This window comes from Oculina patagonica, chromosome 6 (assembly GCF_052425735.1).
Source record: "Oculina patagonica isolate OP01 chromosome 6, crgOcupat, whole genome shotgun sequence".
NCBI classification, from domain to species: Eukaryota; Metazoa; Cnidaria; class Anthozoa; order Scleractinia; family Oculinidae; genus Oculina; species Oculina patagonica.
The window spans coordinates 33538044-33564287 of NC_135763.1; the positions used below are offsets into that span (position 1 = coordinate 33538044).

At 39.6% G+C, this 26244-nt stretch overlaps 2 protein-coding genes across 6 annotated transcripts in view; both read left to right on the forward strand.

Moving 5' to 3' along the window:
* The first annotated feature begins 1942 nt into the window (after positions 1-1942).
* LOC144656767 (uncharacterized) overlaps positions 1943-26244 on the forward strand; it is a 77896-nt gene continuing 53594 nt past the window's right edge. Inside the window, exons 1-5 of one of the 5 annotated variants that reach the window (XM_078517007.1) lie at positions 1943-2085; positions 9108-9151; positions 10530-10922; positions 12304-12531; positions 13127-13889. In XM_078517007.1, coding sequence (XP_078373133.1) covers positions 2022-2085; positions 9108-9151; positions 10530-10922; positions 12304-12531; positions 13127-13399 — 1002 coding nt within the window. In that variant the 5' untranslated portion in view covers positions 1943-2021 and the 3' untranslated portion in view covers positions 13400-13889. Of the gene's footprint in view, positions 2086-3331; positions 3502-9107; positions 9152-10529; positions 10923-12303; positions 12532-13126; positions 13890-17012; positions 17184-26244 lie in introns of those variants that run through there. The other 4 variants (XM_078517002.1, XM_078517006.1, XM_078517004.1 and 1 more) reach the window with 4 other exon arrangements.
* On the forward strand, positions 5216-26191 carry LOC144656771 (uncharacterized). Its single transcript, XM_078517013.1, has 5 exons — positions 5216-5697; positions 18379-18422; positions 19549-19941; positions 21697-21924; positions 25315-26191. The coding sequence occupies exons 1-5, from the start codon at positions 5643-5645 to the stop codon at positions 25585-25587; spliced, it is 993 nt and encodes a 330-aa protein (XP_078373139.1). The 5' UTR covers positions 5216-5642; the 3' UTR covers positions 25588-26191.

The following is a 26244-nucleotide window of genomic DNA, read 5'->3' on the forward strand; positions in this document are numbered from 1 at the left end:
GTCACGTGTGTTAAGTTCCTCAATACTAATAAAATATTGAAGTCCCCAGACATTTTGTGGCATTTTTGTGAAGTTTAATGATGGATTTCATTACCCATGTAAGAATAATGTATATAAGTTGTTGCTCATGAGAGATATTGGGCACTAGTTAAAGGCTATTTCCAACAGTACGAAATGTGTACCTTCCAAAAGACCGTTTGAGGAGAAGAAATCAAATTAGACGGTTGAAGTGAATTATTGTACTTAAAGCCTAATAACCACAGAATATAATGCAGTGAATTTTATTTTCAGAAGTCTTTTTTTCTTGTGGAACTGGTCAATCAAAGTCAGCTAATTAAATATGCATAAATTAGTGAAAAATGGCCATTTTTGCAAAAGGTGCCATAACTTGAAGGGAATAAAATATTTTGAGCTGATGTTTTGTCACAGTAAATAGCTCACCATACCCAACATTTATGCTAAGTTTGGGCGAAATCGGTGATATGAGCTGTATCACATGTTGCCTGGTCCTCTTATGGATACACTCTTAAAGACTGTTAAGGAATAACGAACGAAAAGACCACGTTTTCGAGTTGACTTTGTAATCAGGCTTTCTTACTTAGCAGCCCGGCCCTTTTCTGGAACCCAGAACCCTTCAAGCGTTCATTCTTTTTTTTTTTTTTTTTTTTTGCCCGACCGACCGACCCAGCATCACAAGAGACAGGGCGATGGGAAACGAAACATTTTATTGGGATGGCCTTAGTAATATGAGTCCACATGCCTGAGTTTTATATGAGCAATCAGTCAACAAGGTGCAACCGAGTTGAATATCACTCATAAAAAACAAGGACAAAGAAGTCTAATTGTTTTTGTAGAAACTCTAAAGGATTGCAGTCCAAAACTTACAATATCGTCTTTCTCAGAAAGATTTAAATATCAATGACTGCATGCGTGTGAAATGCGAATAGTGGCGGTGTTTGCGTTTGATGTTTTTCGCCGCTGAGATGTTTTTTGCATTTTCAGCAAGATTTCTCACCTATGTTTCACGTCACTGAATATGTTTTGGCGGCGCGGAATAACAAACGAAATACTTGTCGCGGTTGACATTTAACAGCCAAAAAATGGTAAATCATTTCAGAATCATTGGAGTTATTTTTAATTAGTATAATTCGCAAGCCTTACTTTAGCCAGACTGGTTACCGTTATCACTGTTTGTTGTTTTAATGTACGGCAATATATCTTCAAAGGAGCAAACAAAATGCAAATAGTTATTGTGTTTTGTGCACGGTCAAGACCAAAACATGCGAACTGAACAATAAACTTTGTCAAGCTATTCACTACGCCCTTAGCAACCATTCGATAGCTACTGCGCACACTAGGTTGCCCGGCACCGCTATGACCACTTTTTGGGTACTGTAACAAAGGAAGTTTCTCCCCCCCCCCCCCCCCCCCTGGTATGAAGTTCATGATACTAGAATGTATTTTGTTCCCTGTCTTGGCTTAAAAGTTCCTGTTTAAATTAATGTTTAATTAAGTCATTCCGTATGATCAAATTCTAAGAAACACAGGAGTTCCTTAATTCCACAAATTTAGCACCCGAAGACGAACATGGCTGTTAGTTGCGTTAAATGATTAAATCTACATAACAAATAGAAGCATCACTGACGCGCGCGAGCAGAAGACTGCTTACCTAGACACGGAAAAATGTACTTATCTGCCTCAAACCCAGAGATTTCTCACTACAAAATACAATATCAATACAAAATAAATACAAAATAAAGTTGTGAGTCAGGAGAATAAGGTCGAATCAAAAGAGCTGATCGCCAGCCGTGCCAAGGCGGGAAAATGATAAGAAACAAATTCTCCTAAAGATGATAATTAAAAATGCGGGAAAAATTCGGCTTTATTTGCGAAACGGAAGCGTTACAACGCTTTGTCTGTCAATTACGTATATTATTATTTCAGTCCTGAGTCAGCGAGGAAAACGATTTCTGAAGGCGACACGAACTAAAGATATCTGAGGGAACAAACTTGCAACAAAGATGAAGACATCAATTATTCTATGGCTTGGTCTTTTATTCTTCGCGATTTCCAACACAAGTCAAGGTAAATGAGCAATCTAACATAATTCGGAGTTTTGGCTACGTGCTTCTCGCTTTGTTTGGCACATGTCTTGAGGCTTTATAATTTGGTCGGAGTTCAAGGAAACGAAACAATTAATCTGAAGACTAATGCGGCCTAGTTGAGACTATTAAGGCTTCTTTTCGAGGTCTGTATCTTAGAATAAATTATTCTTTAGCCCAAAAACTTTGTTTTTCTCGTTATCCCCTTTATTAAATTCGTTTTTAACTGAAATATCAATGCGCATTTTCCCATGCTTTTCGTAAGTTTCGCGTGACTGCACTGAGACGATAACTGCACAACAAACGCCTTTGTTCTTAGTCCACTACGGGATGATTTTAGCTAGAAAATCGATAAATTCCCGATCTTCGTAGTGTGTTATGCAAACATTTTTCCTTTTTCTATTAACTCTCTCCCTAGATATAACAATTTATCTGACCTTGTTAAAATGGTAGCGTGACTCTCGAAAGGAAGCAAAACAAGCTCAAGCAACGCTGAATTTAAGTGTTGCCATAGAAACCATGGCAGCGCCCTGAAGTTAATTAATGCTTTTTCATACAACTTGTAAAACAGGTTAAAGAATCGAGAATTCGATTTTCGAAAACATCCGGCTGCAAATTTATCACAGCATGGAACAAAAATGGTTCATAGCATGGACTGCAAGCAGTCGGTTGTTGTTCCTAAAATGTTACGCGCGGCAGGAAGAGTCGACATTATGCAAATGAGGGGAAAGCGAGGTAGCTCACTCGCATTCGCGTTTTCACGTCGCACCGCCACGCTAGGAAAAGGAAGACTGCTTGCACTGCATTCACAGCACGGCACAAATGCTCCACAGCATGTCATTGACGCTTCCCAGCGGATTGAATCAATACAAGCCGTCGTTACCATAGAATTTAGCTTTATAGAACGTACACAGGAAAAAGAATTTCAAACTTAAACGTGTCATTTTCCAGGAAAGCTACCCATGATTAAGCACGTCAAGTCCTGTTTAAGCATTGTTAAATTCAGCGTTGACATGTTCCTATTATTACACATTTGCGAGTTTACAAAAGCTCTCGATTAGTTTGTATAATCTAGCTATTGTTTGAACTAAAAATAAAAAATTAATTAATTAAAACAAGTATATTTTGAAGCACTCCATTGTTTTGCCCGCGTGACCCACTTGTCCAGACTTGTATGCGGAAATGCTCGGATACTTGATTGGCAGTTCCAATCTGCGAGTAAAACTTGAAAAGCGTAAACTGAACAGCGACTTATGACACTTGCCTTTTGGGGACCCAGTGAGAACAGCTACCTTTCGGAGAACGTTTAACGGGAACCAAAACGGAACGGAGATGAAGATATCGTTAGTTACTTTATTGATCGGTTTTCTCTTCTGCAGCTTTTCTGACAGCAGACAAGGTACAGTATTGAACTCGGTGTCCCATTTATGGGTTTTGATTGCTGCTTGAGTATTTCATGGTAGTAAACACCAGTCATATTTAGGATAATACGCATTTGAAGGTTTTTAGCATCAAGTTTAAATTGATCGTCTTTAGTTGGTTTCCCTTTGGTAATCTTCCGTCTAAAAAATTAATTTCATTTTGCTTATTTTAAAAAGCAAATTTAATAATTCTCCTTTCATGTGCTAAAAGGCTCGTAGAAGCTTTAATACTGCTGTTGATTTTTCCTTCCCCTGTGAAATAGGTCAACCTTTAAACGTCACGAGATAAACGTTGAGTTAAAAATTGTCTCGTCATGGTAGCGTAACTATGTCTGATGAAATGATTCATGGAAATCAACAGTTCAATTCCGTGGACCATCAGAAAAAATGATACTTGAATAATGACAATGCATTTTTTATATAGCGCATTTTCCATATGTTTATGTTCAAATGCGCTGTACACATACTGTAATTTACTACACACGAAGGCCAGACCACAATACCGGGAGCTTCGTGCCCTACTCTTTGCGAATAGTGTGTGGGTTCTTATACTTTCCCTGCTAGACTAGAAACAGGAGACGGGACCTACGCTTTATCGTCCTTTTCCGAGAAGACTAGAATGTCTAACCATTTGCAGATGTAATTACAAAGGCGGCACATTCTAGCTCATTCTCCTCAGGTATTTTAAGACCCTCCATACTGGAAATGTTGCCAACATTTTTATAGAATTCTATGAAGTTCATGACACTAGAAGGTATTTGACCGTTTAAAATAAATGTTTAATTACGTCATTCTAGAATTCCATATGATCAAATTCTAAGAAACACAGGAGTTCCTTAATTCCACAAATATTGCACCCGAAGGAAAATCACTTTTTACCTTTTATAGCTGTTAGTTGCGTTAAATCTAATCATATAAAAGCATGCACGCGCGCAAGCAGAAGATTGTTTACCCAGACAAGTAAAAATGTACTTTAATATCTGCGTTAATTAATACCCAACAAAATATCAACACATGATAAAGTTACAAGTCAGGAGAATAAGGTCGAAATAAAAGAAGCTGATCGCCAGCCGTGCCAAGGCGGGAATCTGATATGAATCAAATTCTCCCATCGATGATAATCAAAAATGCGAAACGATACGCTTTAGATCAAAGTAAAATATTGTACGGCTTTTTTGAAAAGACATCGCACTGGCAGCCTCTAAATTACCTTATTCTACTAGCGAAATATTACATTTTCTGCACAAATGGTCTACAAGATGAACTTTGTTTCCAAAGCTTTCTACTCCGGGTAAAAGACAAATTGCAAATACTTAGGGAGATCGCAATTGCAAAAAAAATCATTAGAAAATTTTCAGCTAACATGGGCCTTTATTTTGTAAATCTTAAAATTATAAATATAGTGTAAACATAAATAACCTTTTAAACATCTGTTATAGCTTTGAGAATTGCATGTGGCGACTAATAGTTAGTAAGTACATATAGGGAAAAGACAATGTTATGTAATTAAATGTTTGTAAGTGATGTAATAATATATTGTAGTCTATTGAAAGTAATGTAAATAATATACTGTAAGCATTATCCCGTAAATCTACGTAAGTACTGTTCTGTAAGTTTTGTTGTGTATTATTAATAATAATAAAAAATAAAAATAAAAAAATAAAAAAAAAAGATAATCAAAAATGCAAGAAAAATAAATGCTTAATACGCTTATAGCGGAAGCGTCAGCACGCTTTGCCTTTGCACATTTTCGTATTGACAAATGATGCTCTCAATTGCTACTACACCGGGCACTTAAAACGAAACAAAAACAAGTATATTTGACGCAATCAAGGACTTTGTGCGCATGACCCCCTTAGCCGGGCTCGACTCCAGAGCACTTCTTTTCTGCGAATGACACGTGCAAAAGAGATGGGGTCTGGGGTCGAGAATGGGCTTGGGTGCGGAAATCAGCTTCCGCGTTCCATTATGGTTAGGTAATCTTGCGAATATTTGATTGGCAGCCCCAGTATAGTAACATTTGAAAAGCGAAAACAACAGCGGCATCTTACACTTGCCTATCAGAGGACCCACTAGGAACAGTGATCTTTTGGAGAACGGGAACCAAAACCAAACGGAGATGAAAGTATCATCAGCTATTTTGTTGATCGGTTTTTTCTTCTGCAGCATAGAAGGTAGAGTTATGAATTGTCTGTTTATGAGTTTTGATTGTAACTACATTTCGTGTCTTGACGTCTGTACTCTTCAGTATTAGTTTCGGCGTAAACAAAATGAGGGAAACACAAATAAAAAGTGGATCATGTATATAACGTCGAACCTCTCGAAGAGGCAATCTCTCCGTGATCGTTATCACTGGAGCTGGGCGCTTACGAGAATAAAATTTTGTTAGTGGCGTCACCCACTGAAAAGGTAGAAGTTACCCGTCTAACACGATCCTCTAACGTGCCAAAGAGGTTACGAATATAGAGTACATACAATATACAGTTCTAGTGCCCATAACAGGCATACTTAAATGTATCTATGTGTTCAGATTTTAGTGGGAATAGTACATGTTTTATAAATGCCGGAATAATTTTAATCAGTTCTAAACAATTTCAAGAGCTTAAAAATGAGAAAAATTAAAGCCCCGCTCGTAAATTCCAAAGATAGTCGATGAGGTTGCTTAAAAGAATTGACCTCTACAATAGCATAACGAAGTCACTTTTACCAACAAGATAAACAAATTTCGTGAGGGTAATTGGTCGATGTGGGGAGCTGGTCGCTTCAATACGAGAGCGGTCACTGAAAGAGTTTCAACTGTATGCACTGTTCGGGAACTTCTCTCGACGCTGATTAACAATCAAAAGGACTGTATCTTCCCAATGGTTGCATTTAGTTCTCTCAAAATCTCGTTTACAAAGTTATACTCTCAATACATGTCTCAATCACTATTCCGTTCTGAATAAAGCTTTACATAAATGGCTTATACACCCGAGAAATGAAATACAATCATGTTGCGGTTAAATCTTGGCACGCTATCGGCCTATTGTAATACATAACCTTAAATCTAGCTCATTGCGGGTCCAAGAGAGGCCCGCAACCCTTATCTTGGCAGTGACCAGCGGATTGCGTTTTACGCGTGCGCGCCACTTTTATAAACCAGGACCGAACCGGAAGTTGAAAATTTTTGTTCTTCCACTAAGCACGATCGGAATGCGAAAATGTGTTAATCACGACAGTTTGTCGTAACACCGGAAGAGAAAAATCTGTTCTCCAAGAGTGATATTTTAAAAACAGCTTGTAAACCTTCTGTGACATTGAAGGTGTTATGTGTTGCTTTAGAGAATATTTGCTGTGATTGTATCACAGATAAACCACGGTAAAGCGAATGATTCCAACAACGATTATTGTCGAGAAATTCGTTATAACACTGACAACATAGCGAGTTTACCGACTGAGAAAAATCACATCTAAATTCACACTGCACCGCGTGCGAAAAATCCTTGCGTGACGCGTTACTCAGAATAATTGTCTATTGTCCATTTGATCATTTCAGTCCTCCTTGTTCAGTCGTTTATTTATAATTATCGGCACTGCCTACCAGTACCTTGTCTAAGTGCGTCAAGGCCCGCACTTTCTAACCTGTGGTTACCACTAGTAGTTATTCTTAGTTAGCCTTGAATCAGTACGTGATCTATTGCCTATGCGATCTGTAAGTAAAGGTCGCGCAGTGACGTAACATAAACAATTCGAATAGCGTGATACGAAATTACAATTGACTTTTATCAGAAATGCACCTTAAAAGCAGGGGCCTTAGTACTTTAAACAGTATCAAGTTCAGATTGATCAAATTTTGTTGGTGTAAACTTAAATCAAGAAACTTCTGAGCGGAACTTTATATGCTATAACTAGTTGTACCTATCGGTAAGTGCCAACGAGCGAAATACTCATGTTTGTTCATAAGAACAGATATTGAATGGTTTTTGATAGAACTATATTTGAAATGACAACTGATATGGTAAATTGTATTTTAGGTAATATGCGAAAAAAGTTCTATTTCTCTGGTGTTCATAAATGACGCAGGCTTGATAGCCTGCGTAGCAGGCGCCGTAGTTTCCAGCGCGCGTATTCTCGCGATCGCGCACTCTTTTAAACACACTAAAAAAACGTACACAGATGTCTGCTACGCAGGCTACGGCTTTGACAGATTGATAACTCTTGACAAATCTTTAAATTCTTTTGAACGTTAAAATGTCACAAAATGTAGGCGATAAATGAGGTTTAATCACTGTTTTTTAAATACAACACGCGATGGTTAAAATGTTTCCGTCCACAAAAGGGATAGTTGCATTTCAAGAACTTCGTATAAATCAAATCCCAAAATCAAAACTCAAGACCATGTTCAGTTACGCAAAACTTGAAAAATTTGAACAGAAAACAAAACTTGAATGCTCAAGGATTATTTGGAGACAAAATTTCTATTCAAGTTAACATTACATTTGCCGTTAGAAGCACAAAACTTTTGACTTTCTTGTGTGTATGACATGCAGTAATTTTAGTGAGCGTCGCTTTGAATTGATGTTATTCCTACGCGGAGCGAAAATGCGTGCCAAATAAAATATAAACGGTATTTGATTTGGAATAAATCATCGGTCAAACAATTACTATAAACACAATCAACACTAAAAGGAAGCATTTACCCGACTTCAGCATTCTCATAAGTCAAGAAAACTATATTTAAAGTCAACAGTCCGCTTTTGATTTTCATGTCTCTCTTCGATCGTAAATCAAAGGACTCCAAAGTCGAAAGATTATTTCATCACTTTGAAGACCTTGATGTTCATTTTTTCGGCGGTCGAATATTCTGTAGGGTATTCTCTTTCGATTTATAATTCCCCAAAGGTGTATTTATCGGTAAAGGGATGAATGACCACATTGAAAATGTTAACAGCGAGCCGCGTGGACGCCATTTTGGTCATTTGCTCTCTAGCAAGGAGTGAGAGACTGGGAACCAGTTGGGAAGAACAATACAACCCAAATATGGGGTTTACTTACACCCAAATATGGTAAAAAAAAGTCCCTTACGCAGAACTTAACATTTTCTCTGCCTATACACTCATACGCACACGGCTCTATGATTCTGCCGCCTCGACAGCCTCGCCTCTTGGCTCGGCTGTCTCGTTGGCAATTACTGCTGTGTTCTCTACTTCCGCCTTTTGTTTTGACCCCAGTGTGAATCGTCTTCAGACGTGGAAAGACACTGATTCCACGCTGGGGTGCAGAATCTCTACAGCATTTACTCAGCAAAACAGAAGAGTCCGGCTAAGCGAAAACGTTTCTACTTAAACGCATAAAAGCCAAGACAGTACGTGCTATGTAGTGATTTGCAGCGAAAACAAACGTTTTCTTCCGAAGTCTTGAACAAAGGACGCTACCGACAGCTCCCGGCAGAGTGGGAAGGGAGTTTCGGAGAACGTGGTTGGTTCCCAGCTCATTAACGTCAAACTATTTCCGGTTATCAGCAGTACACTTTCTAGAAACACTTTACATTTTAAATAACGTTAATATGTGAAATATAAAAATAGAAATTTGCTCTTTCTTGCAGCCCATTTGCGTGAAAAGAGAAATGCTCAAGAACCCGCATCTGAGGTAAGCTGTACACCTGGGCCGGGTTGTTTGGAAGACGATTAACGCTAACCCAGGATTAAAAGACTATCAAGATTTTAATTTTTCTTGTTTTACTGAAAGGGTTTTCCATAGCTAATGTTTTGTTGAGTTTGAGATTGGTGCACGTCATTTGAATTCCACGCTAATCCTGGATTAGCTTAATCGTGCTTTGAACAACCGGGCCCTGATATCGACGGAGTTGGGAGCAGGAGTTGTTTTCAGAAAATCCCATCTGACGAGTTTTTTACCAATCAGACTAACTAGTAAGATTGCTATCGTGACACATTGCCTCATTTTGTTGCTGCCGTCAAACCTAGTTTCTAGCAGCAACGCTGCCGAAATCCACGGCTCATTTCCCAGTAGCCAGGGACGGAAGGAAGCTATAAGAGGGTTGGGTCAAATGACAAAGCGGTGCCCGGAAACCGAGTGTTCGCAAAAACACTCAAATGGTTGCTAAGGGAAAGTGAAAACAGCGGCTGTTGAATTTAATGCAACTTTTACCAATTAGTTGTTCAATGGCCCGAAAAATTATACAGGAACACGGGCCAGCTATTGCTTTATGGGAAAAAAAATTAACTATTCATTGCAGTGTGATATTTGGCCTTTTGTGTCGGCTCTGCGACATTCTTGAAAAAAAAAATCGCCTGTGGAACTGCGAGCGTAAAAATATTTTCCACGGTAAAAGCAAACTTTAGCTGACGTCCTTTCAGCAACAGGCTTACTGTCACTGGACAAACACCGTTGTACCTAGCATCGCTATGTCTTCAAAGAAAAGTGCTTCTTTTACAATCTCCCCACTACAGTCAACTCTCGTTAAAGCGGACACGCTCGGGGCGTCGTTTAGTGTCCGTAATAGCGGGATGTCCGCAAGGCGAGAGTTGACTGTACAAGCGAAAATGTACTTTTTTACCAGGCATGTGTCATTTCTGGTGTGTCGTGAAGCAATTTTTACAATTCATAATACAGTCAACTCTCTCTTAACGGACACCTCTATTCTATAAGACGGACACCTCTTTAAGATGGACACCTGGTGTTAGTCCCGTCCCTGCCGTTTTTCAGTCGTTTTACTGTAACTAAACTCCACATAAGATGGACACCTCTTTAGGACGGACAGTTGTGGCCGGTCCCGACGGTGTCCATTTTAGAGAGGGTTGACTGCATGTAGGTCATTTTAGGCATGACCTTATCACGTTTAGTGGTAGCATACGGTGCTTGCGTGGTACGTGAAGCGGGAAGTGTGAAGCGTGTAGCCTTGAGAAATCCTCGGACCAAAACACGAATATTTTTTTTACCATTTTCTGTTGATGCATTTCCGAAATTTTTTTTAACATTTTTCCGTTGGTGTATTCATTTCTTGCAGATCACAGTCACCCTGAAGATTGACTGGAATACCAGCGTGGTTAATAAACCAGTTCCAGCCAGTTACATCACAAAAGTCCAGAACGGAACACTGCTAGCCGACATCCTGAACAAAGCTGCAGGCGACAACAAAAAAGGCCCTTTCAACAAATACGACAGCACTTACTATGGAGGCCTGGGATACATGATCACCGCTATGAATGGCACCGAACAGAATCCTGCTACGAGTAACTACTGGATGCTTTTTGACGAGGAAACTGGAGGAGCTCTTCCATGCGGAGTGAGTCAGTACGTGCCTCGGAACCAGTCTACCACCATTTTCCGGTATACTGCTTCCTCAAGTCATGACTATAATGCGACCGGATATTGCAAGCAATTCCCTTCCTCTGGTCAGGTTGGTAACCAGTCTTGCTCCCATACGTCATTTATGATTTTAACACTGAGATCCTCGATCGAGGTTAAAGGGGCTAGGACACTGTATTTTAGGTAATTTTTTTTATTTTCGTTAATGAAGAGCTCTAAACTTCAAATTGGCAGAGCAAAAGTCTTTTGTTGGCAAAATCACGACCACAAAACAAACAAGGATGATTTTCGAGCATTGTAGATAACACTTTCATACAAATTGAGGTAAACTTGAAAAAAGTCGGGCCGACATTTTCCAAGTTTACCTGAACGCAATCCGTTTTAATCTTCTCGAATTTTGCCCATCCATGCCCCCTTTTTAGCCTTTTTGTAGACTGTTCACAGCCCTTTAATTTATTTTTTCGTGTTTTTTTCGATTGATGAGCGCGCGGTGAGAACAGCGTGAGAACTGGACGCCAGCACAAAACGGAAGAAGCAAGGGGGAAGGGGTCGGAGAGCGAAAAAAATAGAGGGACTGTAGACATCTTTGGAAATATTGAATTTCTCGTTTCTCCAGAAACGGAAAATTCCCATTGGTTGAAAGGCGGCAAAAGTGTCATCACCTTGACAACGGCCGATCATGATTGCTTGCAGGCGGCGTCTTGCGGTTTGCTCGAGTTGTCATCACTATTGACATGCTGTGATTTGCAATGAATCGATTATTGGAACGCTCGTTGGAGAAACTTCCAAACGTTTCGTCGCTCAAAGACCATAACCACCACCATCACTGTCACCATTTTTACTTTTACTTTTGCCGATGTGGTGATGGTGGTGTTGGAAGAGTAGTGTTCTTGGTGTTAGCAATGGTGGTTGCCTTGGAGGTAGAAGTGTTGTTATTGATGATAGTAGTGGTGCTAGTGGCAGAGGTCACGTGATGGCAGTGCTGGTAGAAGTGCTGTTACTGGTATGGTGAAGCTCGTAGTGGCGATGATTAATGAAACTGGTTGTTGTGGTGGAGGTGTTTGTAGAGGTAGTATTGTTGGTGTTTATGGTGGTTACCTTGGAATACTAAAGGTAGTGATGGTGGTGTTTGTAGAGGTAGTATTGCTGGTGTTTATGGCGGTTACCTTGGAATACTAAAGTTAGTGATGGTGGTGTTTGTAGAGGTAGTATTGTTGGTGTTTATGGTGGTTACCTTGGAATACTAAAGGTAGTGATGGTGGTGTTGGTAGAGGTAGTATTGTTGGTGTTTATGGTGGTTGCCTTGGAATACTGAAGGTAGTGGTGGTAGTGTTGGTAATGGTGGTGGAGACTACCCACACAACCACCATCACTATCATCACTACTACCATCGACTCCTTGACTAATCATTATCTAAGTTACGCAAAAATGTTTGCATTAACAGAACCATGATATTTTCCATCTGTATACAGGTACCGCCCTCTGCAATCACAGTTACCATTGAACTAGACTGGAATGTCACCAGTGTTGGCAAACCCATTCCTGCTCCATTCATCACCAAGGTTTCTAATGGCACAGTTCTTGTGGACGTTATGAACAAAGCCGCCAATGAAGAAAAGAATGGTCCTTTCAATAAATACACTTCCACCTACTACGGTGGGCTGGGACATTTCATTACTTCTATGAACGGTACCAAACAGGTACGTGTTAAACAAATAAATTCTCCTTTATAGTGTTATACATAAATTTTCTATAATTCTATAATTAATAGAATTGGTCTTTTAAGAGATGATCTCATTCTTCTTGAAATGTCATATAAAAATCAATAGGAATGAAAGAAGGAGTACGGACCGTTATATGCATTACGCGACGAGGCGCAATTTTATATTCACATCTCAAACCTGGAAAGTGGTTGACTGGCAGATCACGTTTTATGGAAAATAAACCATGCAGTCATAATTAACCGATCAATCAAACGTCACCTTTACAGTTTTTATTAAGTGTTTAGAGCGGTCTTCCATTTGAGTGTCGTAAACCAAAACCAAAGTAATTACTCAGGCCAATCACAAAGTACGCAGGCAATCCAGTAAACCAATCAAAGAGAACCGTGGGAAAATGTGTGTGACTAAGACACGATTGGTTTTGGTTTTACTTTTGATTAGCTGAGAAAGTGGCCCGAGACTTTTTACCAATCATTAAGCGTAGTCATGCAAACCTAAAGCAAATGCGAATTACTTTCGACACTCAAGTGAAAATTGCTTTATTTTTTTCTCTTCATTCCTCTTGTCCAATCAGGATCCCCAGACGAACACATATTGGATGATCTACGACAAAGCGACTGGAAAACTCACACCACTCGGAGTGAGTTCGTACAAGCCACTGGATGGTTCTACCACGATTTTCAGGCTTGTGCCAGGCGCAAGCCACGAATCTTCCACAGCTGCAGCTTCGAAAACTAAGAGCCCTACTGAAGAAGAAAAGGAGCCCAACTCTGCTGGTAAATTTGTGGGGATAAGATTGGTGATTCTGTGCTTCCTGGCTGGTGTGGAAGCCCTGTTGTTCTTGTAACTCTATATCAAGAACACTTGTACCATTGAGTGAGCAAGCTTCCAGGCAAATGTCGCAATACAAAGCAATATTTTTACTGTACTGCATTTTGTATTAGTTAAGTAAGCTGCAAGGTAGTAATATTTCTTATAATCTGTGCATTAATGGTCTATTATGAAAGGATCTTTATTTCAATTAACGTAGGCGACAAGACCGAAAGGTAGTATGGGTGGAAGTAGAGGGCTGCTGCCCGCGCTGACGTGACGTCATTGCAAACGTGATTTTGCAAGTTTTCTTTTTTTCGGACATGAAGAAACAAGGTACTTTTAGCCACACTGAATTTTAGAAGAATGTTATGAATTGTCATTATTCCCTAGTTGACGAATGTATTGAAATTGTGAGGAGAAATTTTATCATAATCAAGCAAATAAAGTAGACAACATGTTAACCAGCTTATAGGGTTCCCTTCCTGAGAAATAATTCTTATTTGTAATAAAAATGACAAAAGAAATTCCTAAAGTGTCTACAATTCATTTTTAAAGCAATAATTGTTCAACGCTGTCTTATGAAATGTTTGTTTTTATTCCTTTGAGTCCCACAACCAGTTCTCCCTTCCATACATTAAAACCAACAGAAACATATAGTATTTACATTTATGTCTACAAATTCATGGTCAATCGCGTGAAAGACGCTTATGAATTCTCTTCCTTTAAGGTGACTGGTATCGGTTTTCAGCACTTTCCAGCTCTTAGCCACAAAAGCGATAAATTCTCAATCATCTCTGTAGTCAGTCTCTGTAGTCTGTCCTGCAGATAAGTGATGTCTTCATCTTCGTTGCTCCCTCAGATATCTTCGTGTCGTAATTCAGAAATCGTTGTCATCGCTGAATCCGGACTGTTATACTGTATACGTAACTACTGGCAAAGCGTAGTAATGCACCAGTAATTTGAACCCCAAACTCCCGCCCCCTCGAGCCTTAGCGGGGGATTGCGGGGACTTTCACTTCATATTCACTTCATTTTAATCCCCTGGTAGGCGGGGAATGCACCAGAAATCACGATCTTTGCATCCTGGACCAGGGAATAAGCGGGGCAGTCACCCCATGGTCAGCGGTTTTCTTTTTTGCGCCGCATAGTAATAGACGATATTCACGATAGCCGCCATGATGGTTTTCATATTACAATACAAATTAGCCACGTTGTCTTTCAGGGGGCAAACATTGAAATGATGCTGTTTCTCGGAAAATCGGCTCGTCGAGATAGTGAACTATCTGCGCCAAAATCACATTTAAGAGCCAAGTAATGGAATAATGATTTTATTACTAAGATTAGTTTGAAAAAACTGCTCGATTACTTAACATGTTAACAACGCAAGCCGTTATGCGCCAAAATTGCGTAAAACTTATAATATTTTTACCACAATACTGAAATCAAAGCATGGTATGAAAAATAATTATCAGACATAGTAAGAAACCGACTGAAATTTGTCAATTTAAGGTCGCGCAGGACCCTAGGAATCATCATGTATGTATTTATTGAAAGAGTATGCACGAACTGCGACGACTGAAGCCGACAACAAACGAAATATTCGTGAGAATGTTTTTCTTAAAGTTCTTTGTACAAGTAATTACACGGTATTGTTCTAAGCTTTGCTTAATTATCATAATTAGATTCACAGCTGTGAATATAGCACACGTTGTTGTAAACATTGACTCGGAAGGTCTTCGGAAGCCTCAAAACCTACAATTTTGTGTCCAAGTTTTCTCCGCCGATATAGAATTTCAGTAGCTGATTCGCGAGGAACAGAAACTTGACGTACTCTATTGTGTTCTGACAAGAGCGAATTTTGAAACGTCCCTCTCAAAATGAAGATAGCACGTTTCAAAGTTTAGATTTCACATTTTTACTTTCTTAGAAGCCATTAACTTCTAGCAGTTTTTGAAAACGAAAATTTCGTTCTTGTCAGAACACAAAAGAGGTTATGGTTTATCACCAGGTTATATAATCATTTAATTCGGTAGGCTTTTCTAGCTGAAAACTTGGACACAAAATCGCATTATCTGCAGTTAAACTTTTAAGAGCTTGTAACATTACAGTAAACGGTCATCATGGGTCATCTCTCAGTTAAAGGACAATCATGATGTAATTCCATCATTCCGTAATATCCTTAATAGATTTTACAGGAATCGACGTTCAAAATGTAGCAAACTAAAGCTTTACAATATAGCACCCCGTCAAGAAATTTGGCTAATGAATTTATTAATGAGCAAGGGTCCTGTGCGACCTCAAGCTTGCTTGCCTCCCATCACGTGCCTAATTTGCATAATAAAGCGAAAACAAACATGGCGGCTATCTTGAATAAGTTAAGGCCCATTACACTCGATTGAAGACAACGCTGAGAAGCACGGCAAATTTATATATTTATACACGTTAAATGTTTTGCAAAGTTTCTTACAAGCATGGTTCTGTAGAGAAGTATTGTAGCTGAAGATTTTAAAGCCTGCTCTCGAAAGGTAGGTCTCGAGTATGCTGCACTGACCTGATTGAATTATTTATTCTGTCTGGATTCAAATCAATTGTTTCAACGTGAGGATTGCTTTTTAATGACTTTAATTTCCTGTTTTTTGTTACGTTTCGTTGACTAAAAATACGAAAATATAATACACAATATCACAATAAACAGAGGCAAATATAGCACTAGCTGCTCTGAAATCAACGTGTTCATTTCACAGCCACCAACAATATTATCATCCCTTATCGTCAGATCATCCCCCTTTATTCTTGGCTATAAGTTTTTTACAAGGGAGTACCATGGGTGTGGAACATAGGGGGCGGGGGAATTCACCTCTCACTTTTCTCCCGTGTACCGGGGATTTCACTTTCTTTTACTTGCATAAAGCGTGAATGCCCCGCTGATGATCGAGGGGGGGGGGGGGGAGTCCGGGGGTTTCAAATGACTGGTGCATAACGCTTCACATTTTACGTATTATTTTCCCGAATTTTTAATTATCATCGTTAGGAGAATTTGATTCTTTTCAGTTTCCCGCCTTGGCCCGGCTGGCGATCAGTGGTGCCATGGATTGCTATGGCAAAATTTAAATTCAGCGTTAATTTTATTTTGTTTCCTTACAAGAGTCACGAGAGGTGATGTTACACTGACTATAAATTTTGTGTACTATATTTCGGCCGGGCCAAACCAGCCTTTATCAAGTTGCGTAAAAAGCTGTTTCGTGTAACCCTGGATTAAAACTCGCCGTTAAAAAGCGTAATTAAAAATCAACTTCTGTCACCTGGCGAATAAGTTAACCGGACCATTTAACTTGTAAACTGAACAGCTTAAATAATCGAGAATTCGATTCTCCAAAACACCCGGCCACAAGTTTAATGTTTGCACCGTAGCAAGTTCAACGTCTACCTAATAAGTCTGTACTTAAATTACACAATTTCGTGTTGACAAATGATGCTTTCGATTGCTACTCGTCACTTATAACGAAACAAAAGCAAGTATGTTTTGACACAATCAAGGGCTTTGTGCGCATGACCCAGTTAGCCAGACTTGGGTGTGGAAATCAGCTTCCGCGTTCCATTATGGTTAGGTAATCTTGCGAATATTTCATTGGCAGTCCCATTATAGTAACATTTCAAAAGCGCAAACAACAGCGACATCTTACACTTGCCTGTCAGAGGAGCCATTTAGAACAGTGATCTTTCAGAGAACGGGAACCAAAACGGAACGGAGATGAAAGTATCATCAGCTATTTTGTTGATCGGTTTCTTCTTCTGCAGCTTTTCTAACAGTATAGAAGGTAGAGTTATGAATTGTCTGTTTATGAGTTTTAACTGTAGCTACATTTCGTGTTTTGACGTCTGTACGCTTCAGTATTAGTTTCGGAAGAAGCCAACTTAAGTTAAAAAACTCAATTTTATTTCGTTAAGAGGGGAAACACAAATTATAATTTAGATAATATATATAGCGTCGAATCTCTCGAAGAGACCATCTCTCCGAGGGATGTCATAAAAGTGGTCGTTATCACTGGAGCTGGGCGCTTACGAGAATAAAATTTCGTTAGTGGCGTCACCCACTGAAAAGGTAGATTGAAGTTAGTCGCCTAACACGAACTTCCAACATGCCAAAGAGGTTACGAATATAGAATACATACAATATACAGTTCTATTGCCCATAACAGACATACTTATTTAAATCTATCTGTGTATTCAGATTTGAGTGGGAATAGTACATAGTTTATACACGTAGGTAGCGTTGAATGATTTTAATCAGTTTTAAACAATTACAAGAGCATAAAAAGGACAAAAAAATTAATCCCCGCTCGTAAATTTCAAAGATAGTCGACGCTGTCGCTTAAAATAATTGTCCTTTACGACATCATAACGAAGTTTTAAAAGCAAGATAAACCAATTTCGTGAGGGTACGTGGTCGCTGAGAAGAGCTGGTCGCTTCAATATGAGAGCGGTCGCTGAAAGAGCTTCAACTGAATGCGCCTTTTAAGTAAAGGCTTTAGAAATTTAATCAGTATGAAGTTCAGATTGATCAAATTTTGTTGGTTTTAACGTACATCAAAAACATTCCTGAGCGGAACTTTATAAGCTACCATTATTTATGTGTTCTCCACTTGAGCCTTTGTTTTGATCCCAGCGTTGAACGTGGAAAGACACTCCACGGTCTCCACGCTGGGGTGCAGAAACTCTACAGCATTTACTCAACAAAACAGAGGAGTCCGGCTTAGCGAAAACATTTCCACTTAAAAGCGTAAAAGCCAAGGCAGTACGTGCTATGTAGTGATAACAAAACTTTTCTTCAGAAGTATTGAACAAAGGACGCTTTAGACAGCGTGGGAAGGTAGACGACTAGGTTGGTTCACGGCTCATTAACGTCAAACTACGCATTTCCGGCTATCAGCAGTACACTTTCCAGAAACACTTCACATTTTAATTAACGTTAATATTTGAAATATAAAAATAAAACTTTGCTCTTTCTTGCAGCCCAATTGCGTGAAAAAAGAAACTCTCCAGAACCCGCTTCTGAGGTATGCTGTACACCTGATCTATCATCCATTTAACGAGTTTTTTACCATTCAGAATGACTAGTAAGAGTGCTATCGTAAAACATTGCCTCGTGGCGTTGCTGCCGTCACACCGAGTACAGTTGCTAGCAATAACCCTGCCGAAATCCACGGCTCGTTTCCCAGTAGCCAGGGACGGAAGGAAACTTTAAGAGGGTTGAGTCGAATGACAAAGCGGTGCCCGGCAACCGAGTGTACGCAGCAACACTCTAATGGTTGTTAAGGGAAAGTGAAAACAGCGGCTATTGACGGAAGGAAGCTATAAGAGGGTTGAGTCGAATGACAAAGCGGTGCCCGGGACCCGAGTGTGCGTAACAACACTCTAATGGTTGTTAAGGAAAAGTGAAAACAGCGGCTATTGAATTTTATGCAAATTCTATCAATTACCTGTTCAATGGACCGAAAAATTATATCGGGAATACGGGCCAGCTATTGCTAATTATGGGAAGAAATTTAACTATTGGCCTTTCGTGTTGGCTTTGCCAAATTCTTTAAAAAAAAAATGTCGCGTGTGGCTCTGCGAGCTTAAATTTTTTTCTGAGATAAAGGCAAACTTTGGCTGACGTCCTCTCAGCAAAAGACTCACTGGCACTTGACAAACACCGTTTAATATACCTAACATCGCGATCTTCAAAGAAACGTGCTTCTTTTATAATCTCCCAACTGCAAGCGAAAATGTACTTGTTACCAGGCATGTGTCATTTCTGGTGTGTCGTGAAGCGATTTTTACAATTCATAATACAGTCAACTCTCTCTTAACGGACACCTCTATTCTATAAGACGGACACTTCTTTAAGACGGATACCTGATGTTGGTAACGTCCCTGCCGTTTTTAAGTCATTTTACTGTAACGGAACTCGCTATAAGACGGACACCTCTTTAAGATACTGAGTTGGAGCCGGTCCCGACGGTGTCCGTTTTAGAGAGAGTTGACTGTAGGTTATTTTAGGCATGACCTTATGTAATATAACGTTCAGTGGCAGCGTACGGTGCTTGCGTGGAGCATGAAGCGTAAAGTGTGAAAAGTGTAGCCTTCAGAAATCCTCGGACCAAAACACGAATAGTTTCTTACCATTTTCTGTTGATGTAGATCACAGTCACCCTGAAGATTGACTGGAATACCAGCGTGGTTAATAAACCAGTTCCAGCCAGTTACATCACAAATGTGCAGAACGGAACACTGCTGGTCGACATCCTGAACAAAGCTGCAGGGGACAACAAAAAAGGCCCATTCAACAAATACGACAGTACTTACTATGGGGGCCTGGGATACATGATCACCGCTATGAATGGCACCAAGCAAAATCTTGCAACGAGTACCTACTGGATGCTTTTTGACGAGGAAACTGGAGAAGCTCTTCCATGCGGAGTGAGTTCCTACGTGCCTCGGAACCAGTCTACCACTATTTTCCGTTACACTACTTACTCAAGCCATAACACTACTGTGACCGGATATTGCAAACAATTTCCTTCCTCTGGTCAGGTTGGTAACTAGCCTTGCTGCCATACTTCATTTATGATATAAAAGGGCTTTGTCATAGATTTTACCTGGATTTTAACAGATTTTTGAACAGCCTAAATATATAATTGTGTCGCAGGGAACCTAAAGTAATAGTCCTTTTTTTATTTAAAATTGCTATATTAGAGCAACGAGCGTCTTTGCAATTGGCTGCGGATGGCTCGGATGAAAATGGACTGCAACTTGAAAATATAATGCTTACCTTTTTAAGTTGTTTCCGCGCGTCTTCAAAAATCGATATTTAAAGACCAAGTTTGATTTGTATTCACAGATAAAGGTTATATCTTCCTTTAGATGTTTAAAGGTAATGTTTTCCATGGGTTAAGTTGCAATTGCATACCACTAATTTCAGAACAGTTTAAACCAAAAATCTGCGAAATCCCCGTGACGTAGGTCCTTTAATATTGACAGCCTCTATCGAGGTTACATTCTCCACAGGCACAAAAACAACCACCATCTCCACTACTACTACCTCGACCATCACCATCACATTGCCGATGTGATGCCTTTGGTGGTGTTGGTAGAGGTAGTGTTGTTGGTGTTAACATTGGTGTTGGCCTTGCAATAGTGGAGGTAGTAGTGCTGATATTGATGGTAGTGGTGATGCAAGTGGCAGAGGTGATGTGCTGGCAGTGTTGGTAGATAGCATTGTTGTTGTGGTGAAGCTTGTAGTGGCAATAGTGGTTGTCGTGTAGGTGTTGTGGTGATGGTGGTGTTGGTAGAGGTAGTATTGTTGATGTTGATGGTGGTAGCCTTGTAATAATGAAGGTGGTAGTAGTGATAGTAATGGTGGTGGTGGCTGTGGTAAGGAGGTGACTTTTCATGGTGTTGGTGGAGGTAACATTGGTGATGTTGATGGTTGTGTCCTTGTAATAGTGGAGGTAGTAGGGTTGATATAAAATGTAGTGGTGGTTCTAGTGGCAGAGGTGATGTGATGGCAGTGTTGGTAGAAGCATTGTTGGTGTGGTGAAGCTTGGTTGTGGCGATAGCGATACTGGTGGTTGTCGTGGTGGTGTTGTGGTGATGGTGGTTTGGTATAGGTAGTATTATTGGTGTTGATGATGGTAGCCTTGTAATAATGAAGTAAGTAGTGGTGATAGTGATGGTGTTGGTGGTTTTGGTGGAGGTGGAGGTGGCGATGGTGGTGTTGATAGAGGTAGTATTATTGGTGTTGATGATGGTAGCCTTGTTATAGTGAAGGTAGTAGTGGTGACAGTAATGGGGGTGGTGGTGGTGGTGTGGTGATGGTGGTGTTGGTAGAGGTAGTATTGTTGATGTTGATGGTGGTAACCTGCTAATAATGAGGGTAGTAGTGGTGATAGTGGTGGTGGCGGTGGTTGTTGTTGTCGTGGATCGAGGTGTTGTGGTGATGGTGGAGTAGTTAGAGGTAGTATTATGGTGTTGATGATGGTAGCCTTGTAATATTGGAGGTAGTAGTGGTGATAATGGTGGTGGTGGTTGTGGTGGTGATGGTGGTGTTGGTAGAGAAAGTATTATTGGTGTTTACGGTGGTAGCATTGGAATACTGAAGGTAGTAGTGGTGGTAGTGTTGGTAATGGTGGTGGTCTCCACCACCATTACCAACACTACCAACACTACTACCCACACAACAACCATCACTATCATCACCACCACCATCGACTCCTTGACTAATTATTATCTAAGTTACGCAAAAATGTTTACATTATCAGAAACATGATATTTTCCATCTGTATACAGGTACCGCCCTCTGCAATCACAGTTACCATTGAACTAGACTGGAATGTCACCAGTGTTGGCAAACCAATTCCTGCTCCATTCATCACCAAGGTTTCTAATGGCACAGTTCTTGTGCACGTTATGAACAAAGCCGCCAATGAAGAAAAGAATGGTCCTTTCAATAAATACACTTCCACCTACTACGGAGGACTCGGACATTTCATCACTTCTATGAACGGTACCAAACAGGTACGTGTTAAACAAATGAATTCTCCTTAGTGTATTTATAGATTCTCTATAATTCTCCCCAGGAGAATTTAGTTTTATCATAGATGATCTCATCTTACTTGTTATGGCGTATAAAGGTCAAGAAAGGTAGGAATAAAAGAAGCAATACAGACCGTTGTGGATTGTGCGACGAAGCGCCATTTTGTTGATGTTGAAATTTACATCTCAATCTCTTTTAGTGATTATAGTAACCTAGAAAGTAGTTGACCAATGTCGCCTTCTTCGTTTTTTCGACTTTTTTTGCTTGTTTACAAGCAAAAAAAGTAGAATAGCGTTTACCTGGGCCAAAATCTGAACCGGAAGGGATTGCATTCTTGTTAACTCTCAAGGGACTGTTTTAATTTCTCAAGGGAATACTTTCCGCTGTGGGTGATCAAAGCGCGTGACTTGGAAAGTGTCACTCTGTAGCTGTGCGTCAGCACTTCCGTTCTTGTAGAAAAAACGTGACTTGTCAAATTTACAAACATTATATAAGAATAAAAAACGTGAGTAGCCCAAATCTTACGTCACATAACCAATTAAGAATGTAAGGGGTTCAGCGCTCGAAGGCTGCGAAGTTTAAAACGATTAAGAACGCAATTTTTACCAGTACAAGTCTTTAGGGGCTAATATTAATTTAACCTAAAATCACATAGCGAAAACAAAGACCGCTTGGACATGTCCAAGCTATTTAAAACTACCACTACGTCAGACCCATGTCACGCGATCTCTCGCTTGTAGCTATAAATAATCATTCACCTAGTTTCAGTTTGAAAACTCTGCGCTCTGTTTGTGTGAAATATTTATTTTTGTGTTACTCAAGCATTTGGCTCGGAGCGAGTACAAGTCGTACAATTTACCCGGAACGTGTTAAATATTGCAAAACAACGACTTATTTTCTGGATATCCCAATTTTTGTTTTGAGTTTACGGTATTTTGAGAATCGAAACGTTATCGAAACGTAAGTTGCAAGCTCAGCAAGAATGTGTCAAAGCACGGGATACACGTCATCGCGTCAGGGGAATTACCAAAAGCTTGTCGGAAGACGCTAAACGGAGAAACACAATGGGATAGCCTTTATAGTCTACTCTTTATTTTGGCTTGATTTGGCTTTCTTTTAAATGAACTGGTTTGGGTTATTTTATTGAACATTCGGAACAAAATAAATATTTGCATGCTAAGCAGGCATTTTTCCGGCTAGGCATTTGGTTTTAATAAGCAAAAGATGACGTGGTAAAGGAAATTCATGTCACGTTCACTCCGTGACTAACGCAAACACGACTTGTGTGTTTCTCAAGTGACTGCTTTTCTAAAGATTTTACTGTGCGGCGCCGTGCCTTTAATTTAGCCAAAGCACTGAAAGAGGTCAGGAGGTCAAACATTACCCGCACGAACACACTAAAACGTTGCTAATAGTTAACCAAAAGGAACTCATTTCATGACAATTGATTATTTCTGCTGAGTTGCACAATTTAGAATTGCAACATCATCTAGCAAAGCGCACTATTACTAAAAATAGATTTCACCACAGTGAGTCGTGAGTCGGACAACAATTTTAGTTTTGGCAAAGGCTTTGTATGGAGGGAACGCATTCTTGACAAGAAAAAAAGGGCGAGAAAGGCACAATTTGAGGCCGAGATTCTCGAAAGGCTCGAAAAATGATAGATTTCAAACATTTTTGCTTTAGTAAGTGAAAAACAGATTGAAGGTATCCAAAAAATGGCCCAAAATTGAATTTATTAGTCGAAGATCCGGTAATGACACCTTGATTTCCACTGCAAAATTATTCAGGCTGCCGAGAAATTTAAGCGGCGGATAGCGAATTACTATCGAATTATATAATTGCGAAGGATAGCACTTGTATGTTTGCTTCATTTAGGCACCGGAAAGATCGTCGGTTGCAAGAAGTTCAGAATTCTTCCCGAATTTGACGGCACTGATCGCCGGCCATCCGATCTGTTTCGACACATGATAGATAGAGGGCGAAAATATTATGCTAAGAACAGTGTAAACGCTTTGCATTTCTCATAAAAAATAAATGTTTTCTTTCAGCAAATCCCGGCAGCAAATCGGGCCTTTATAATCCATTCAATAACTGAGAGTAAAACATTTTACACATTTATTGAATAATCGCTCTGTTTGACAAACCTTTTGTTTCAAACCACGGTTTGAGCTTTCTACGTTGCACAGGTAAGGCTTTCCGAAGTCCGAGCCAATCTGGCCATGGTTTTGTGAAACAATCGCTAAATATGCCTCCAAAGTGCCCGCCAACCATACATTGCTCTTACAGAGCGGTTTGTTTGTCCGAATTTTGACTCACACCGGGGGTCAAATTCTGTGACGTCATTAGTGCGCTTCGCTAATTGCAACATCATTAAATGTGTTAAGTGATATTTATAAGTGTTTTTGTAGCTTTCGAATAACAAAATGTTTTGTGAAACATTTGAGAAGAAAAATAAGCGATAGGAAAATAGAACAACGTTTCGATGACGCCATGTCATCATTATCAAGTTAAAATTATAATACGGAGTTCAGGCTTATATAGTGATCTAGGGTGTGATAATATATTAGCATATTAAGATTTATAAACAGTTTAGCACGCACAGAATCTGATTGCGTGTTAAGTTTCGGCTTTATGTTTCTAATAATTACTAGTAATTAAACAGTCCAACGTCGTGCGGCATTTCTTTAAAACAGAAAACTGGTCTTGTACATTGTAGACTTGCAGCTGGTGGTCTTCTTTTAAGTGTCGGTTTTGTAGCCTGTTGTGAAATTACTTCCGGTGGAAGCAGTAAACGTTAAACGTTTCTTCCGTTCAGAAGTTAATACATCGCCATTAGAAAAATAAACAGCAACTGTTTTGCTGGAAATGTAGTCGTTAGAAATGGGATGTGTAGCCGTAAGGTAAAGAATAACGAGGAGAAGCGGCTTTTGGTAATATCCAAACGAAAATTTAACTCTCAATGTGGGGTTAAAATTGCGTGACGAGACAAAAGGTAACTCTGTCGTGCGTAACCTTTCCTGCGATCAGGCGTTATTTTTCTGCATTAAGCCGAGTAGAAATCTTTCTAACTCGAAAGGAAACAACTATTTCGATTAAACATGTTAAAGGCAAACGTCAAAGTTTACCTTTTTTAACCAAGCCAAAGTATATGAGTCGCAAAGCACCCAGCCGTCGCGACTGACAAGTACAGCATTTACTCCGCGAAAATAAAAAAACGCTTGAACTGAAAGACGTTTGAATTCTTCCATGATATGTTCAAACAACAATGCCCAGGATAAACCTTCTGCTCATACTAACTTCATGCAAAAAAAGTCGATATCTCGAAGAGATCTTTGATTATGACATAATCATCCCTCTTTTCCAATCAGGATCCCCAGACGAGCACATATTGGATGATTTACGACAAAGCTACTGGAAAACTCACACCACTCGGAGTGAGTTCGTACAAGCCACTGGATGGTTCTACCACGATCTTCAGGCTTGTGCCAGGCGCGAGCCACGAATCTTCCACAGCTGCAGCTTCGACAACTAAGAGCCCTACTGAAGGAGAAAAGGAGCCCAACTCTGCTGGTAAATTTGTGGGGATGGGATTGTTAACCCTGTGTCTTCTGGCCGGTGTGGAAGGCCTGTGGTTCTTTTAACTCTATTGAGGACACTTGAAGCGTTGAGCCAGTAAGCTATCAAGCAGATATTGCAACACGAAACACGATTTTTACTGTACCGCATTTTGTATTAGTTAAGTTAGCTACAAGTTAGCTCATTCAAGGTAGTAATATTTCCTAAAATCTCTGCATTAATGGTCTATTATAAAAAGATTTTAGTATTGTGAAAGCACAATTTTTAGAGCTATTTCAATTAACGTAGGCGACAAGACCGAAAGGTAGTATGGGTTGAAGCAGAGGGCTGCTTCACGCGCTGACATGACGTCATGGCAAATTAAACGTGATTTTGTAAGTTTTTTTTTCTTCGGACATGTAGAAACAAGTTACTTTTAGCCACACTGAATTTTAGAAGAATTTTCCCAACTGCCATTATTCCCTAGTTGATGAATTTGTTAATTCTCATCACCTGTCCAATTGACAATGTATTGATATTTTGGGGAGAAATTTAATGTTGATCAAGCAAATAAAGTAGGCATGTTAACCACAGCTGTCTTATTTCGTAAAATGTAATAAATAACTAATTTTAAACAGCTTAGCGGGTTCCCTTCCTAAGAAATAATTCTTGTTTGTAATAAAAATGACAAAAAAATTACCAAGACTGTCTCCAATTAATTTTAAAAGCAGTAAAAATGTTCA